The 19,855-nt window shown below is 32.5% G+C and overlaps 1 protein-coding gene and 1 non-coding gene across 2 annotated transcripts; both read left to right on the top strand.

The window, feature by feature from the left end:
• The first annotated feature begins 2,095 nt into the window (after nucleotides 1–2,095).
• RpL4 (ribosomal protein L4) lies at nucleotides 2,096–15,167 on the top strand. The gene is made up of 7 exons (XM_072520745.1): nucleotides 2,096–2,221; nucleotides 2,508–2,688; nucleotides 8,607–8,977; nucleotides 9,324–9,423; nucleotides 9,779–10,049; nucleotides 13,854–14,013; nucleotides 14,937–15,167. The coding sequence occupies exons 1-7, from the start codon at nucleotides 2,219–2,221 to the stop codon at nucleotides 15,072–15,074; spliced, it is 1,224 nt and encodes a 407-aa protein (XP_072376846.1). The 5' UTR covers nucleotides 2,096–2,218; the 3' UTR covers nucleotides 15,075–15,167.
• Nucleotides 14,798–14,867, top strand: LOC140432963 (small nucleolar RNA SNORD18). Its single transcript, XR_011949866.1, has one exon. It is a non-coding gene; the product is annotated as a small nucleolar RNA SNORD18 (small nucleolar RNA).
• Nucleotides 15,168–19,855: the final 4,688 nt, after the last annotated feature.

Here is a 19,855-nt window from a genome sequence, read left to right as displayed (position 1 = left end):
TTGCTTTCTCTCGACAGAAAAGATTATTTCATACAAAACCAACATCTCAGCTTTTCTTAGAAAGTATGCTGGGTTGTTCGACAATAGAAACTAACTTCTTTGTTAAGAGGAAGAGTTTCTATTTAACTAGCGAAAGATAATAAGAGCAAGGACAACCTACTGTGAGCTATTTGGTTGTTGTGAACAGGCATGACAAATCGCTCGTTGCTTATGGATTATTTTTAAGGCATCTAGCAACGTATATAGATATAGGTGGCGTGAAAGTAATTTTCTAAGAGGAATAATTAAGGAAATTTTAAACATGCTTCAACGTAAAACTCCCAAAAAGGCGTTGCTGGTCCTGCAACGTAGTCTCTATAATAGTCCATTCTTTCATGGTTTCTGCTCGCCGTTTTAAAGAACTGCATCCATTGACATGAAATTTGAAATGCGCTTAGGAATCATGTTAAAGAAAAAACTTATATAGTGCAGATGTGCGCTTTTTCCCCAGAGGTGAGTACTACGCCTTCTTGGGGGTGAAAATATTTAACCTTTAAAAAACCCCGAAATCAATAGAGAATTCAATTTACAGCAAAAAATGTTATACAGATTTTTCTCGATAAGTTAATATTTTCCAAGTTATTCACGCTTGAGCTTGTTGATTTCCTATCTAAAAAATGCATGTTTTTGGCTGTTTTTTTTTAATACCTCGAAGGCAGTACAGCAGGCACCCAAAGGCAAAACCATATCGTCACTATATAACTTTTTTTCTTTGGCATGTTTCCTATGCCCATTTCAAATTCCATGTCAATCGGAGCTGTTCTTAAGAATTCTGAGGTTTTATAATATTTTACCGTGAAAGAATGGACTATAATGACCTTTAAGAAGCAACAAAATTAGCAAGAAGCGATGATTTTAATTTATTTTGTCTTATTCTATCCTGTTTAATATTATTTCGATTCGATTCGATAATCGATTCTATTCGATAATAGATTCTCGATGCGATAATCAATTTGATTCAATTTGATTCGATTCGATTCCATAATCGATTTGATTCGATACTCGATTGGATTTGATAATTGATTTGATTCGATAAACGATTCAATAATCGATTAGATTCGATTCGATAATTGATTCGATTCGATTCCTTTTGATTATTTTAATTGTTTTAACTATTTTTATTGCAAAAATTGATTGATTTCCTCTCAATTATACTCCTGATATAAATTTTACCTATAAATTTTATCTCACTCACCCCAGGTGAGGTAAAAATGTTTATGGAACTGAATAGTACCTAGAATCCGAATCTAGTTGCCCACTTACTATTTAACATTGTATTGTACCTACTTGAGTCCATACTACCAAAGATAAACTCTAATAGAGGAATTTACTGGGGATTAACCATCGAGCAAGAAAACAGTCTTGTCTTTTTACTCGATAGGATTAACAGAGTGGAAGATCTAGATTACGCTGATGATATAATATTCCTCTTAGCACATACATAAGAGGACATGCACCTGCAAGTATAAAATTATTACGAGAAGAATAAAAAAGGTTGTTCTAGTAATAAGAATTTACAAAACCAAAGAAATGTGATTGGACACCAAAAACAATCCGTCTGTTGTGATTATCAACCATATATAAAGGAAATTACTATCCAAGTCATTATAATTAAGAATTTTGTAGAGTTTTTTTTGTTGTTGACACGTAATAAATGTATTTGGTAGGAGAAGGAGATCGCAGGAAAAGCTATATGACATAACGATAGATAAACTTGAAATAAATCCTATATAGCAAGAGGTAAAAGCATTTTCTGAAAGAGTTTAAATACAATAAATTAAGCCTAAATAAATTTTAAAAAACTATGATTACATACTTTAGGCATAATCACAAAATAAGAAACAACTGTTTCTTACTGTATGGCAATACTTATTTTTTAATTTTAATAAAATATTACATATTACAGGGATTAGCACTATCTATTGACTGATAAGTCAATTATGATTTTTTTCATATTTCAATTAAAAAATTTTAATTTCATCAAAATACGTTACCGAACTTTCCGAACATACTTAAAAAATCGGAACGCGATGCATAAACCGGAAGTGGTGGTAACGTCAAATTCGTCAACGAGTTAAAACGATTGATCTAGAGGAAAGAACATCCTTTTTAATGGCGGACACATCGTTCGCTTGATGTGTGTGTGAGCTACTGTAAATAATTTATAGAATAAGAAAAAATGGTAAGTCTTCAAAGCTTATTTAAAGTGTACAGTAAATTGTTATTAAGTATTTAAAAATAAAAGATACTATAAATGCAATGTGGAAAAGTGTAAGAAGTTAGTATAACATCAAGTTAGAAAGTACCACGTGTAGGTATATTTCCAATGTATGTGTAATCTAGCATATAGACGTTCATTATTCTTAATAATCAGTCATATTTGAAGTGAAAGTCAAATGCAGTTACTAGTACCGATGCATAATTATATTTGTTGCTGATTTGTTGAATTTTGACTTCCAATTTTTTAGTCGTTATCCACCGCTCGCCCATTAGTGAGCGTATACAATGAGAAGTCGGAGGAAGTAAAGGGCTCAAACATTTCACTTCCAGCAGTGTTTAAGGCCCCAATCAGACCCGATGTAGTAAACTTCGTTCACCAACAGGTTTCTATGAACCATCGTCAACCCTACAGCGTTAGTGACAAAGCTGGTAAGTTTCAGAACAAAAAGAATGTCTCGTTCAGAATTAAATTATTGGGGAAAAGTTTTTAGTAATAATTGTTTTATATGAAACATGATTATAGGATGTTACCATGTGACAATTTGTATTTTAAGCTCATTGGGGTTGATAATATCCACATGTTTGTATCAAAATGTCTTAGGTCACATTTACTCAATTTAGAGTCTCGTTTGTCTGGTGGTAGCTTGGATTATATTTAAACAATATTTTTCTCGAATGTGTATTTGATTATCATACTTAGAGTAGACCGATAATCTGACTTTAGAGAAAAATGACTGTTACTTTGCCAAAGGAACAATTATTTTGAACATATTACATGTTCAGATGTTTATTTATTTTCAATGGGCTGCTGTCCAATAAAATCAACAATGTATACAATGAAACAAAAAAAATCGAAAGATGATTACCTATTCCAGCCACTCAAACACATGTCAGACCAGAAATGAATTCAGCCTTCAGTGCAAAAAAATCTAGGGTACTAGTTTAATAAACCGGAACCGTGTTTACGGAGATGAAATTTATATCAATGAATTTTGGTTCTATGAAGAGGGACATAAGTTTGGTTTAATTGTGCTCTACTTAGAGGTACATGCAGACCAACCTGCTTAAGTAGCTGAGGACACAACACTGTAGAATTAATTATGCCATAAAGCATCTTAGCATCTTTAATTAATCATCATTTGTACAAATGAGAGAATACCAAGTTGGGTTTCAATTTGATCATAAATTACTTGACTTAATTCAAAAGGTACATATATCCTGTTTATATGCTACATAGTTCAAGAAATTGTGTTGAATTTGAATGTAACTATTCTACTGTTAGATTACCAGAAGTAGGTGACAGGTAGTGAATTATTACATCAAATCTATCAAGGATGGACAAAAGTTAACACAGGGGAACAGGCACACGAGGAAAGACATCTAATAACCCAAGACAGTTACCTTTAAGGAAAGTACAAGCTGAATCTAGCTACAACTCTCAACAATGGAACAAAATATTTCCATTTGGCAGTATTGGGATGTTTTTATAATGCATATGTTGTATGTTTCAAATATAAAGAGAGAAAGCTTTTAAAAAGTACATTTAAAATATATTATTTTATGAATTCTGCAATTTTTAATTTATATAAAACAAAATTAATTAGATTAATTGCAATCTGGCAACTGGTGCTTTGCAGGCAAATCTTAGAGTAGGCCAGGATCCACAGAGAATTATCGAGCCAAAGATGATCTCTTAAGCTTTACCTTACACAGAAGATATTCCATTATAAGTATATACCTATGGATGTGGACATGTTAGTTGGTTTCAGTGGAGAATTGTTTTTATGTGAAGATCCTGCCTATTTCCCCATGTTGTTTTCCTGATCTTTCTTTTTTGAGTTACTTTTGCTTCATTAGTATACTTATTTTTGCTTTTCAATTGAGTTATATATTGCATAGTTAATGTGCTGATCAGATAGGATGTTTCAGAACATCAGATTTTTCATGATACAGTGTTTCTGCCAGTTTTCTTCTGTCTATGGTTATAATGATTGTTGAAGTGGCTCAAAATGCTTGAGATTTCCCACCTGATTGTGATATGTATTCTTTGGTTCTTATTTTCTAAAATATTCTAAATATTTTTAAAACAACTGTTTTGGTCGAAAGGCTTTGAGTTTTATAGACAAGCTGTTTACTCCACATAAGTATAGCGTAAACCAACTAAATTTTTTTGTATTTTTTCCACACCAAACCTTTTTTATTCAAATTTATATAAATATAAGTTCAAATGTATTTTTTTATTTTTCCAAGTGGGCTGGAAATTGTTATTTACAGTTAACTTTACAAAAAAACAATTTCCTGAATCGCTTTTGAGTAAATTTTTATGGTTGTATCTCATCGAAATAAATACTTTTTCTATCTAGGTAATTTTTCGAAAAATGCTTATTTTTTGAGTTATTTGCAATTTTTTGTTGAAAAATGCCAAAGTGAGTGATTTTTGGGATTTTTTTTTTCTAAAAAACCATGAAATGAATTGATATGATCTGAAATGAATTGCAATTCTATAAAAAGTTATAATCTTTATACCTTCAATTTCAAGTAAGAATATTTTGACAAGGATAAATGGATTCTATCGTGCCCAGAACAAATATTTAAGATATAAGTGTGTGCTGTTGTGGCGATACAGGCCTACAGCACTTTGAAATCTTTGTTTGAATTTAAAACTGTTTTTAGCAAGATAGAAATTACTTTTCCTTGTTGAAATATTGTTACTTATATATGAAGGTTTAAAGATTATTAAGCTTTTTGTAGAATTGTCATTCATTTAGTAGTTTTTTAGAAAAAATATCCCAAATATCACTAAGGAATTTTTTCAATAAAAAAATACAAATAACTCAGAAAGAAAGCATTTTTCAAAAATTACCAAGAGAGAAAAAGTATTTACTTCGATGAGATTCAGGAAAGTGTGTTATTGTGTATTAAGTTATTTGTTAATAAAAATTTCCAGCCTACTTGGATAAAAAAAAATATACATTTGAACTTGAAAAATATAGGGTTGAATAAAAAATGTTTGGTGTGGTAGAAATGCAAAAAATGAGTATATATTCTGTTTTTAAGCATTTTTTTAGGGGTAAACTGCTCACCTATTAGGTACACCAATTACCATTTTTGGCATTGTAGATATTTTGGGAGTTAAATTGACTTATATTATTAAGTACTTATTTCTAGATTAACTTAGTTGAATTAAACATATTGCACATAATAATGTCCACATTCTTACATCATATACTTTGTATTGAATGTCCCATAAATGTGCTAGAGCAATTGATAATTATAGGCGTTCCTTTCTTAACTTTGTATAAGAAAAGGGCAATATTTATCATACAGTAAACCTATGAATATTAACTTGCATGCAAGTAACAGCATGTAATTATAATGTAGTAAAATTGTTTTATTCACACTTAATTTTACAAGTACATTGACATATTCAAGAATTTAGTAATTTCTCTTTAAAAGTCTTATATGTATGAATGTTCTGTTTTCTGTATGAATGTCCTGTTTTTGTGTGTTTAACTCACCTGAAACCAGAGTCCACCATATACAACCTTATCACTTATACTTGTCTGAACGTTGTACAATTTCAAACTAATAGGTCTGTGTAATCAGGTATTTCTTCTACCATGTCTTTCTTCCCCTATCATCAAATGTTTCGTTTTCTGTTCATTTATCTTCAGTATTAATCTTTTGACTTCTTTATCTAATTTTTTATTGCCTTTATAAGTTCCATCTGTTTATTTGCTTTGTTTTGCTTTGTCAGATGATGTGGAAATTGTTCCCTAGAATCTTTCAAGTTGCTGTTTTTCTTGAGGTTTACTGGTAATATTTTCATTAGTTTTGTTGTGATTCCTAACTGCTCTAGTTGTTCTATCATTCTACTGTATTAGTTGTGTTGGTGTTCTTGACACTCACTGTTATCATTTTCCTTAGTTTTGTTAGGCCAGCTGCTCAGTTTGTTTTATCATTTGACTTTATCAGAAACACTTTTGGAAACAATGACTTTTGCATGCATTTCTCAATTATCTTACTTTGTTGATGTGAGTACAATTGAATCCATCATTTCGAAAAGGACACAAGTTCATTAATTAAAACTTCTATTCTGTTTAATTAGAAAGGGGCATAAGTCCAGGCTATTTTTCAAACATACTTAAATTTTTGTTTGGCTTTGATGTTGACTTGCACATGAAGATGTACCGTTTTCACAGAAAGCATGTAAAAAGCTCCAAGAAATAAAATGGCAACAAAAAGTGACATTTAAAAAAGTGTGACTTATGCACTTTTCAAATTGACGGTTTTGGTTATCTTAGTGTTTAGAACTGACATTTTTCTCTAATTTTTTTATTCCCCTTGGATTCTTTGGTTTTAAGTTGACACTATAATTTCTGTGTGACCATATTTTATTAATTCTACTTCTGCCATCTTCTTCTTCTTCTTCTAATGGCGCTACAACCCTTTGTGAGTCTTGGCCTGCTTAACAATGTTCTTCCATTCTGCCCTGTCGGATACTTTCCTTCGCCACTGCCTGATGTTCATGGTTTTAAGATCCCTCTCTATGTCTTCTATCCATCTTTTACGGGGCCTTCCTCTTGTTCTGTTTCCTTGGGGCTTCCATCTCTAGACTACTTTTACAGCTCGATTATCTGGCATTCTTTCTAGGTGACCAAGCCAGTTTAGTCTTTGTGATTTTACAAATCTGGCAATATCTGCGCTCTGCATTAGTTCATCCAGCTCGTGGTTCATTTTAATTCTCCACGAACTATCGCTGCATTGGGTTGGTCCAAATATCTTCCTTAGTATTTGCCATCTCCCACTACCTTTTAATTTCAGAGTCTTAATCTCCTTTTGAACTTCTTCCTTTTTGTCTTTTAGCATTTTTATGTTAGATATGTTGTTATGACCAAGAATTGATTTGTATTCATGTTTGCCTGTATTTATCTTTGTAAGATCTGATTATTTTTTTGGGAATTCTTTCCTAGCCACACTTGCTCTAAGACTGATATTTATTTTAATTCTTTACTTAAAAGCTCAATTCATACTGGCAAAAGCTATTACATAAACAACTTTTATGAAATAATGTAATATATAAAATCAATATTGAGTTAATAAATTCAGGTACTACACAAAAGCATCTGTTTTGAAAATTATTTGAATTTTCTTGATATATCAATATTACTATGATGAAAACACCTAAATATAGACATTCACAGAGCATTGGGTTCTGAAAGTCCATGATTGGTAAAATAATCTGAGTAATACCTTACATCAAGAAAAAAACATTTTTAAAATCATTTTTTAATACGATTTAACCATGTATTCTTTTTTCATTGCCAGAAAGAAAGTTTTATGTCATGTATATAGTCTCAATCCCTTGACCAATGCCAAGGCTGTGCTTAAATTGAATCCATATGCTGCTGTACTCAAACGTGAAGCCATTTTGGAACTTTGAGGAATCCTCTTTCCTTATCGAGATTTGATCTATTATTGTATCTGTTATAAGGGTTCTTCCTTTGTGTCTTGTAGCATTTTTATGTTGGATATGTTGTTGGGACCAAGAAGTGATTTGCATTTATGTTTGCCTGTATTTATCTTTGTAAGATCTCCTGATTATTTTTTTTTGAATTCTTTCCAAGTTACACTGTTGATTTAATTTTTACTCCAGGTCGATGGCATTGATGCTACATACAATGTCCTCTTTTGAAATTTTTCTTGCTCTTTTATCTTATTACCTCTATTGCTGCAATGTCAATTTTATATTTTTAGCTTTCTATGACATCCATTGTTAAGTTTTAATATCCATGTCAGTATGTCTTTTTTTATTCTCTTTCCATCACTTTTTTGATTAATAATTTGTGATAATATTTTAATTTCAGTTGTACCCTACCTGTACACTTGAATGTTAGAAGGAACTATTTCAAATTTATTGTTTTGCATGTTTTCTATTGTCCATTGATCTTTGTTCATATCTTTAATAATTTCCATCATTTACTTACGATCAATTATAATTCTGCAAAATCAACTAGATCTATCTAGCTCATCATTCGCAAATCATTTATAGACAAAAACAATTGAGAAAGCTTGTAGATTGTTAAAAAGTTAAAAATGATTGAGAAAGCTTATTTTCTACTTAAATTTGAATTTTACAGTACAAATTCGCTACGGTACATAGTTTTCTCACAATATCTCAACCAACAAATATTGATTATTTTTTCAATTAGCTGCTAACTAAAAAAGCAATGACACCACATTTTTTTCATGACTCAAGATGGGACACCTCTGGTTGAGCCTAATTAAGACTTACAACAATAAAATCCACTAATTAGTAATTTTCATCTATATTTATTTTTCTTCAGGACATCAAACATCTGCCGAATCATGGGGTACCGGACGTGCTGTTGCTCGTATCCCCCGTGTAAGAGGAGGTGGTACCCACCGTTCTGGTCAGGGAGCTTTCGGTAACATGTGTCGCGGTGGACGCATGTTTGCCCCAACCAAGCCATGGCGTCGCTGGCACAGACGCGTGAACATCAATCAACGCCGTTACGCTTTGGCGTCTGCTGTAGCTGCTAGTGGCGTACCAGCCTTAGTTATGAGCAAAGGACATGTCATTGACCAAATCCCTGAATTGCCATTGGTTGTCAGTGACAAGGTACAAGAAATGAGCAAAACTAAACAGGCCGTTCAGTTCTTGAGAAGAATCAAAGCATGGGCTGACATTCAAAAGGTTTGTTGCTATTTTTGGCAATTTACTTTATTTATTTATGTTAATAATATAAAATTTTCAATATTTTAAAAGATCTTGATACAGTAATAATACATTTGAGTTACATATTTGTTTTTTGGCTTGTCTTCAATAATCTTATTTCATTAGTTTCATTTTTTATCTGATTTTTTATGTTTCTCTTATAGTTTATTTTAATGAAATTAATATACCATGATGATTTGCTTTTGGTCCGTGTTTATGAGAATTTATGATTTTTACTTTCAAAAGCGCTGATGTATACTTTCAATCAGAAATATATTAGAAATAGAAAAACTTTTGATTTTAGAGTAGTTATTTTTCTGATTAGGTTTACAAGAGTCAACGTTTCCGTGCTGGTAAGGGAAAAATGCGTAATAGGAGACGCATCCAACGTAAAGGACCATTGGTTGTTTACTACAAAGATCAAGGTATGTTATTAAAGAATGTTCATGGGGTAGTTTTTGATAAAAAATATTGCACATAAATGTCCACATCTTAGTAAAAAATAAAACGTGATTAAGGTGTTCTTAGAATGTGCTAGAGTAAATGACAGCTATAGGCGTTCCTTTCTTATTTTTATATCAGAAAAGGGCAAGGTTAGTCATACAATCTTACATGTATTTATATCCTATAGTATTCATTTCACAACTTATTTACATCTAGTTTATGTAGAAAAGTGTTAGGTTAGGGATGTGGGAGAAAATTTATTTTCAATTTTTTTATTTTATATAGTATATCTCAAAATGTTGACAAATATCTAGAAATTTGAATTCTTTCTCTCAGGCCTTCGTCGTGCTTTCCGTAACATCCCCGGCATTGACCTCATTAGCGTACAGAAGTTAAACTTGTTGAAACTTGCTCCTGGTGGTCATGTAGGTCGCTTCGTTATTTGGACCGAATCTGCTTTCCAACGGTTAGATAAATTGTTCGGCACATGGAAAACACCATCATTAGAAAAGAAGGGTTACAATCTACCCCAACCTAAAATGGCAAATACTGATCTATCTAGATTGTTGAAGGCTGATGAAATCAAAGCTGTATTACGTGCTCCTCAGTAAGTATAATATTCGATGATATAAATCAAGGTTAATATTTTTAAAACGAGGCTTTATGTGAAGAGCAGGAAGTTTTTGAAATCAGTAAAAAAAAAAATTTATTTTTACATTTTATGTTTTATTTTTGTATTATGGCGTAGGGATGTGGCGACCCCATCGCCCAGAATATAACTTTTTTGTCATACAAATAAAACAATTATATATTGTTTTATTTCATGCCAAGAAAAGTTTTAATTCTGCAATCAGCCATTCAGTAATGACTAACCCTCTTAGATAGTAGGTTACCTACATTCTAATTAGGTTATTCTTTACTGCTAACATGTATACAAACAATAAAAAAATATTACAAAATTCAGATGTGAGAATCTAGTTTGTACTGTTTACAATTGGCATTATTTTGTGTAAAGCCTATTTCTGTCTTCATGAATGTGAGTTGGAATCATCAAGGATATCTGTTTGGTAACGACATCAAACTTCCAGTGGAATAAATTCTGTTCAATACAGCAAGAGAAATTCAACATAATGGTGCCTTGATACCTTACAAATTTATTGGCCTGTTTGTTGGTAGTTTTCCGTGCAGTTATTTTTTTATTTTAATCATATTATGTTAGTAATCACGATATGGTTCAGTAAAATAATTACTGATTATGCAGACTTAAACAAAATGGTTCTGATAAATTTTGAGTTTCAAGGAATCAACAAATAATTTTTGAACATCTTCGAGTTACTTTAAAAATCTAATGATTTTGTTTAGAGTTCCGTGAGGGCTCTAGATGTTTTCATTAGTAATGATTTTTTACCAGTGTAGAAGTTATTACCAATAACCATGATGCAAATAAATGCTATTGCATGTATGTTGAAAAAAGGATTTGGCTGGACAACAAAAAAGCAGCTACTGTGATCAGGCAATGTAGGCTTTCACTGTCTAGGTTTTTGTAATATTACATTGGTTTTCAGGTGTATGGGCTGCTGTTTGAAATTATTTCTTCTGATGTTTCAACTGTGGCATAAATCAGAGATAATTTCAGACCATAGCTTATAAGCCCAGAAACAGTATACATACACCTTTGTCAGGTCCCCAGTCTGCTGGAAAAGGTTTCCCTCTCCAGCAGCAGTGGTGGCTCAGTAGGCATCTCAGATCTGAAACAGTTCTGAATAGGCTAACTGAAAAAATAGCAAGTGTGGGCCTATAAAGTGCAGGGCCTGGGCGGTGGCTCGCGGGTGCTGACCTATGTCTGGGTCTTGTGCTTTTGCCTCACTTTCATTTGATTTTGGGACCTATAGGCTGCCGTTTGAAATTATTTATTTCCATGTTTTAACAGTGGCTGCTCCATAAATCAGAAAGAAATAATTTCAGACCATGGCTAATAGCCCAGAAACAGGCCCTCGGCCTGCTGGAAAAGGTCTCTATCCCTCCAGCAGCCGTGATGACTCAGAAGGCATCTCAGATCTGAAACAGTTCTGAATAGGCTAACTGAAAAAATAGCAAGTGTGGGCCTATAAAGTGCAGGGCCTGGGCGGTGGCTCGCGGGTGCTGGCCTATGTCTGGGTCTTGTGCTTTTGCCTCACTTTCATTTGATTTTGGGACCTATAGGCTGCCGTTTGAAATTATTTATTTCCATGTTTTAACAGTGGCTGTTCCATAAATCAGAAAGAAATAATTTCAGACCATGGCTAATAGCCCAGAAACAGGCCCTCAGCCTGCTGGAAAAGGTCTCTATCCCTCCAGCAGCCGTGATGACTCAGAAGGCATCTCAGATCTGAAACAGTTCTGAATAGGCTAACTGAAAAAATAGCAAGTGTGGGCCTATAAAGTGCAGGGCCTGGGCGGTGGCTCGCGGGTGCTGGCCTATGTCTGGGTCTTGTGCTTTTGCCTCACTTTCATTTGATTTTGGGACCTATAGGCTGCCGTTTGAAATTATTTATTTCCATGTTTTAACAGTGGCTGCTCCATAAATCAGAAAGAAATAATTTCAGACCATGGCTAATAGCCCAGAAACAGGCCCTCGGCCTGCTGGAAAAGGTCTCTATCCCTCCAGCAGCCGTGATGACTCAGAAGGCATCTCAGATCTGAAACAGTTCTGAATAGGCTAAATGAAAAAATAGCAAGTGTGGGTCTATAAAGTGCAGAGCCTGGACGGTGGCTCGCGGAGGCGGGCCTATGTCTGGGTCTTGCACTTCTACCTCACTTTCATCTTAGGGGCGGTGTTTTCCTGCCTAAAATCAGTGAGTTGTCGCTGGTTCCGAATGGAACACTTTTGGGCCCCAATATGAGACTCATAGTGTACCAAAGGATCTAGTATGTAGGGGCTCGGGGTCTGGTCAGTTTTGTTGGCTTGGCTAAACCTCTATGACTGATCACCCTGACACTACAAACTACTCTTAGGGGTGGTGTTTTCATCCCTAAAATCAGTGAGTTGTCGCTGGTTCCGAATGGAACACTTTTGGGCCCCAATAGGAGGCCCATAGTGTACCAAAGGATCTAGTATGTAGGGGCTCGGGGTTTGGTCAGTTTTGTTGGCTTGGCTAAACCTCTATGACTGATCACCCCGACACTACAAACTACCACTGATAATTTCACTACAAAAATGAGAACATTGCCTAAATTTTTGGTTAATATTGTTTTTTTTGTACTAAATTACACACATTTCTTCCTACCTGGTATTGGAGTGTTAGTTATCACAGAATGCCTTAGTAGTCAGAAATTGTATTTACACTTTGGTGCATGAATAATACCAATATTAGCCAGTAGGTAGGGCATTTTCTCGTTCCATTTAATATTCATCCACACGTAAGATGTTAAAATGTGAGTATATGCTTGCAAATATTTTGCTAATCTTGTGTCACACTGTTTATATCATTTTTCATTTCGTCTTTACTGTGTTAGTCATCATGGAAGGATTAGATGAACGGTGGTGTTTTGTACAGGAAATAAGGGAGGCGAAATTTTTGCAAAGAGGTATAATTAATGGTTACCAATGGTAAAGTATAAACGGACGTTCGGCGCAGCTAGGTTCCTCAGATGTGCCAAAGACTGGCCTTTCGCTGCTGGTCATAGGCAAATTAACGAGGACTAGGCTGTGCTGCGTACCCCTATGTTCATAAGACTGGATTGTCAATATTGTCTAGTCTGCACTTCGGATTGATACATGACCTACTAAGTATCATAGCTAAATTTAAAAACCTATTTTGTGTACTATATTATCTGGGAATAAACCATAATTATAATCAAAACCATTTTATTTTTGATGTTTCGACTTCTAGCTTAGAAATCACTAAACAAATTTGTTTGAAAAAGATTTCTGAGTTGGAATTTAAAATATAAAAACAAAAATTTCTGATATAATTTCGATTTATTCCCAAAAAATATACTTCTTAAACCTTTTGTTCAAGGAAAGGATTGAAGAGTGGTTTAGCCTGCTCCTCAATCTAATCAAACAGTAAATATTATAGTATTGCTCTAAGACTGATATTTATTTTAATTCTTTACTTAAAAGCTCAATTCATACTGGCAAAAGCTATTACTTAAACAACTTTTATGAAATAATATAATATATAAATTTAATATTGAGCTGATAAATTCAGGTACTACACAAAAGCCTCTGTTTTGAAAATTATTTGAATTTTCTTGATATATCAATATTACTATGATGAAAACACCCAAATATAGACATTCACAGAGCATTGGGTTCTGAAAGACCATGATTGGTAAAATAATCTGAGTAATACCTTACATCAAGAAAAAAAATTTTAAAATCGTTTTTTAATAAGATTTAACCATGTATTCTTTTTTTCATTGCCAGAAAGAAGGTTGTACGTCGTGTACGTCGTCTCAATCCGTTGACCAACGCCAAGGCTATGCTTAAATTGAATCCATATGCTGCTGTACTCAAACGTGAAGCCATTTTGAAGAATCAAAAGAGACAGTTAAACAGAGAAGAACTTTTGGCCAAGAAACGTGGTGTAAGTACAATTTTTACCATTTCCATTAATCATTGATTTTACCATTTCAAATGGCTCATTAATACTACTAATATATAAATAATACAAGAAAAAATAATTTTATTATTTTACATTTATTTTTATTACTTTCAACCTCAATGATTGTTTTTCCAATTATTTTGAATTTATGGTTACTACTTATTTTATTATTGATCTATTTCTAACTTAGATTTCCCATAATTTAAGAGGATCTATCCATTATTTTTACACTTCAACTTCAATGTAAAAAGCCCTTTTAAATAGTTACTATTAATATTTTTTTATCTTAACTGTGACAGTAGGTTTTTCCAGCAACCAATTGTGATCTACTGGTTTCATGTACTTATTAGGATTCACAGTAAGTACTTTTTGAGACACAGGAACTTTTCCCTCTCCATTTTTTACACTTAAAAAATGACTTACTGTTCAATCACATGATCAAAATATTTTCTTTATCCTTGAAACAATAATTATCTGAAGCAATTTTTCAGCTTTTTAATGTTAACTGAAGAGAAAAGTGACCCTTCTATTTTAACGATACTTCCTCTATGTATAGTCTAAAAATAGACATGATATCCCGACCCCTCTTGGCTTAAAAACACCATAATGAAACTGTCCTCAAAAGTGGACACTAGGGGCTAATAGGTTAACATAAGTTCTTTAATTTCGTAATTTAGTTTAAGAAAAATAAGGTTTTCAAGGAATTTCGTTTAGTTGAACATTTATTCTTGGAATTGTAATTTACAAAAGGTATAACCTAAATTTATTGCTATGATGATATTTTTTGGTCCGTGTTTATGAAGTCTTATGATTTTACCATAACCACCTCTGATGTAATTATATATAATATAAATTTATCATAAAATTGACAACTGTCGATAAAAATTGGTTTTTTTATATTCTAGATTACCTTGAGTGCCGACAACGTCGTGATTAGATCCAGAAAATTGCAAGAAAGGAGAAGGGCACAAATCTTGAAGGACAAGAAATCAAAGCCTAAGAAGGTCAAGAAGGCTCCAGCCAAGGCTGCAGGAAAGAAATAAGCGGACTGCTACGGTTTTTTGCGTATTGTTAAGTTTTATGCATTTTGACTGTGGTAATCCGAGTTATATATAAAATAAAAATATAAAAATTGATATACTGTGCTAGTTTTTTTTATCTGTGTGAAAAAATAAAAATATTTTACTTTTTTATTGTGTTTGGATCGCCACTGAAGATGAGGTTTTAGCTAATCTAACAGTTTCAGATATACTGAGCCATGGATGAAATTACCCATGACTAGCTTTTCCTGATTTGTTAGGAAAGGGGTCCATTTGAAATGCGTGACTTACGGTGGATGCTGTGGATATGTAAATCGAAGCACAAATTTCTCTGGAAATCATTTTTTAAAACAACATTCTCCCTTAACATTATATTTTTTTAGTGGTTTCTTTACTACTATTTGATTTTATCAGAATTTGTGATTGTGATGGTAGATACAGATCTTTCTACACAAAGATGATTTAAGTATTGGAAAATGACTAATGCCATTCAAAATAAAAAATAACCGATATCAAATACCCGAGGACAAACGACTAAATCATTTACTTAAACAAATGGGTGAGCACTAGAGGTAATAGATTTTGACGAGCTACGAGTCGTGCCGATGCAGTACACAAATTTACCTGTTATTTACAAGGTCATAGCTCTTGTCAATATCCATTACCTATACCATTCTTATGTTGAAGAAATGCAATAAGAAAATACCCTCAAATTGCATAGATATAAACTTACTGAACACAAAATAATTGGCAATTCTGTCTGCAGGCATATTAAAATTTCCATTTCTTAAATGTTGATAAAGCGTACTTTCGGAAAATATCCTACCGTGAGATTCTTTACCATATGTACCAACTTCTATTAAAATAAATTTTGTATTGTGCATCAGCAAGTGCTTGAAGAACGATTTAATAGTACCCTTTATAATTACTTCCTGAATTAGCAGGGTATTTTACACGAATATGTTTCCCGTCTATAGCCCCCACGCAGTTAGAGAAATTCCATTTTGCATGTAAAGAGTAGATGATCCCAGAAGCAAACTAGTTGTAAGTTCCGGCATGTGGATCGGTGCTAACGTGTTCCAAATTGCTGTGCAGACTTCTGCAATACTGTAAATGAACCGTTGAGGTTTCAATTTTGAATGCATCACTGAGGGCTCCGTAGGATAATCCTGTCGACAGACACCTGAAAACAATTTATATTAAAACAAATGAACCACTCTACAATAATTATGTAAAACAACATTATTAACTTATCATTTGTTGCAGATATTATAGCAAAGAAAAACTAGAAACATTTAAGGGACAGTTTTCGGAGTGAATTAAAAGAATGCAAACCGAAATCTGGGGACACGGGACACCCAAAGCGACTCATCATGCAAAACCCAATGGAAATGGTTCCAAAACTTGGAATTTTTAAGAGGAACCCTATCTTCAAGAGGTATGGAAGGAAACTTGAAAAGTGATTGCTCGTGTTTCACTCACTGTGAAACAGAGTCTATTGGTGGAGGGGGATGAGTTGTCCACAATGGTTAATTGATGTTTTCTATAGCTTCTGCAGCTTCAACTTCTTTAAGTTCAAGTGTAGGTAGAAAACGCAAAGGGATTGCAGCAGAAGAAGGAAAAAGTTCCATATCGAAACTGATACCCCTATATCTTCTGCAGCTTCAATTTCTTTAAGTTTAAGTGTAGGTAGAAACGTAAAGGCACTGCAGCAGAAGAAGGATAAAGGTTGCATATCGAAAAACAAAGACTGGATATCATGAAATCAGTGGCAAGAGAGGAAGACGAGAAAGAAAACTTATCATTTTCTGATGATCCCTAAAGACCCCATTTACAGCCTTCATATAAATTCATAAATGTTTCTGAGATATAAAATTATGGAAATTATAATGAAGGAAATTGAAAAAAAAACAAACTCAATAATGCCAGTCTGCAAACTTTCAATTACACTGACTACGTTTCGTTGCTCACTTCTACACTGACCAGTTCAGGAGACGATTCAATTTTAATTTTAACTTTCACCGATGACAGCATATAGGTTAAATATATATGTACAATATCTAAATGAGCCTCTATTTGTAAATACCATTTAAGCCAGTTCATTTTTTCTTATTTTTGTTTACCGATTTTTATCAGTACAATTTTTCAAAACATATTAGTACGTTGTTTTTTTTTACACTCCTTTACACTTGTAGATAAAGAAAAATACAAGTTTAAAAGTAATCATCAATTTATTTACAATCTTAGTTACTTAGTTAGTCATCATCAGCCTTTCTTCAAATGGAATACCTCTTTTGTAGTTCGTGTTTCTTTTGTGGATTTGTGGACAAATGGATTCCAGTTTATAATCAAATGTAGGGGTACTCCTTCTAAAATATCTCCAAAATCTTTCTTCTTCTCTGAGTTTCTCGTATAGAGTTATGAACTGTTCACTAGTCTCGTGATCTTTATTGATATTGTAAGTCCAGGATCGCCTTCGTTCTCCGGATTCTCCCACATATTTGTCATCAAGTGAGGAACTATTTAGTAATATAATCATCAAATAAGATGACATTATTATTGTACTGTCAATGAGACTGATTTAACTTAAACTGAGAGGAAGCACCTCTCACTACAAGACTAGAAAATCAACTGATATTAAAGCTCTCTTCCATCCATTCAAAAAAGAAAAATGATCTTCATATACCTTGTACTAATTATGCATATTTGATATAACATTATAAATGAATTGTTGATATAAATGATACTTGTAAATCAACAGTTTTTTGGAGCAATGGCTAATAACATCCTTCGAAGTTGATTCTCAAGTATGGCTTAATGATAATAATATCCATGAGAGGCAGAATATAAAGAGAAAAGTTAAAAGACCAAGACATGAGTGTATTCTTCATAATGAAAGTCATTTGTGCAACTAAAATTAATATACCTTATGTAATACTAATTATTTCAATTTGTGCATTAGGAAAGTATGAAAAGATCGTATTAAAAAGTAAGTATATATTTTTTTAAATAAATATTTAACTAGCCTTTAAATAAATAAAGCCGTTTAGATTTTCTCTGGTTATAGCAACATTGTTAAGACTTGATTAACGAATTTAAAATTATTCAAATTAAACTGTTAGCTGCCAAAAAAATATTTGTGGATAAAATAATTTCCACAAACTGTTAAAAAACTTTCATAATTTGTTATTTTATTATTATAAATTTTTAACGCCCCAGTAGCATGTTACTAACATAACTGTTGCGTTAGTATGGTTGCCTATAGTAACAATTCTGTTCACCAATAAAAACTCCTAATTTGAATAGTTTCGTTATCCGATCCAGCAACCTTCGCCGGCGAAGTTTCTAAAATATTACTATTTTTTTTTATAGAGAGCCACAATTGTTTTATATATAAGTGAACTGTGTAGATAGAAATTGGTGAGTATTTTTATTTACAAAGTAATTTCTTTTGTTAAGGTAAGAAAAATTGGCAAAAGAATACGTATAAATAGATTTTGATTTATTAAAATCGGCAGGAGCGTACAACCGTGCCATCATTTGTTTTCTCTAAACTTTATAACAATTTATGTTCACACTTAGTAAACATTTAGTCCACTGCATTTTAATATTTTTTTATCTAACACATTAAAGTTTTTTAATTGTTTCTATAAATCCTGATTAACTACATACCTATTACTTTTTCATCAAAACCGGTGCATCTCTGTTACCTCCGATTCACTCTTTTGCGATAAAACTAGCAAGTGTTTGAAATCGAACAAAACATGTCTTACGAGGTGCTATTCCGGACTAATTATGTTAATGTTATGGTTAACTAATTAATTTTTTTGGAAAAAAGTGGAACTAAAGTTGAATATAAAAACACGAATTTGTTTTTGAAATGTCTTTAGGACATAACTCGTTTGTCTTGTCGATGAAGACTTTGTGCAGATACAGACTTAAATTTATATTCGAGTGTAGACAATAAGTTTTGCTAGGAAAGTATTTTCAAAATATGAAACAATCCGCTGCTTTACCAAAAAAAGCTGTTTATACAAAGGTATGGGCAGAATATAGAGCAAAACGTTAATAGATAAAAGCGTACTCTTTAAAGTGAAAGTCATGTGTGTTATTAAATAGCAATATGTATTATTAAATAGCAATTTTATTATAAATTTTCAATATCCCAGTCAGCATATCTGTGACGTTATTGCGGTTGCCTATAGTAACAATTCTTCGCACCAATCAAAATTCCTAATTTGAATAGTTTCGTTACGCGAACCCAGCAACCTTAGCCGGCTAAGTTTCTAAAATATTATAAAATTACAATTGTTTTATATCCATATTTGATGTATATAGCCACAAATTGGTGAGTATATTTATTTAAAAACTACTTTTTTAATATTAAAATGTTACAAAATTGGCAAAAGAAGAGATATAAATATATTTGAATTTATTAATATTAGCCAGCGCATACAAAACAATCATTTATTGTTTTCTCTAAACTTTTAGATCTAGAAGATTCTATTTTTATCTAAGATAAGACTGTTTTAATGTATCTTCTTCTAAAAGCTTTTTCTCGTATCAGAGGTTGGAAATCATCATAGCGATTCTTTTTTCACAACTGTTCTGGATAAATGTGTATAACTTAAATTAAACTGCTTGTTTACATTTTTAAATCAAGAAATTCGTTTAATATTAGTCGTAGAATTGTTATTCGTAATATTTTAAGGTAAAACAACTTTTTTAACATAATGTAGGCCTGATTTTTTACTTTTCTGTTTCAACGCCATACAGTAAATTTA

Source organism: Diabrotica undecimpunctata, chromosome 1, assembly GCF_040954645.1.
Source record: "Diabrotica undecimpunctata isolate CICGRU chromosome 1, icDiaUnde3, whole genome shotgun sequence".
Lineage (NCBI taxonomy): Eukaryota > Metazoa > Arthropoda > Insecta > Coleoptera > Chrysomelidae > Diabrotica > Diabrotica undecimpunctata.
This window is presented reverse-complemented; position numbering and strand designations above follow the sequence as displayed.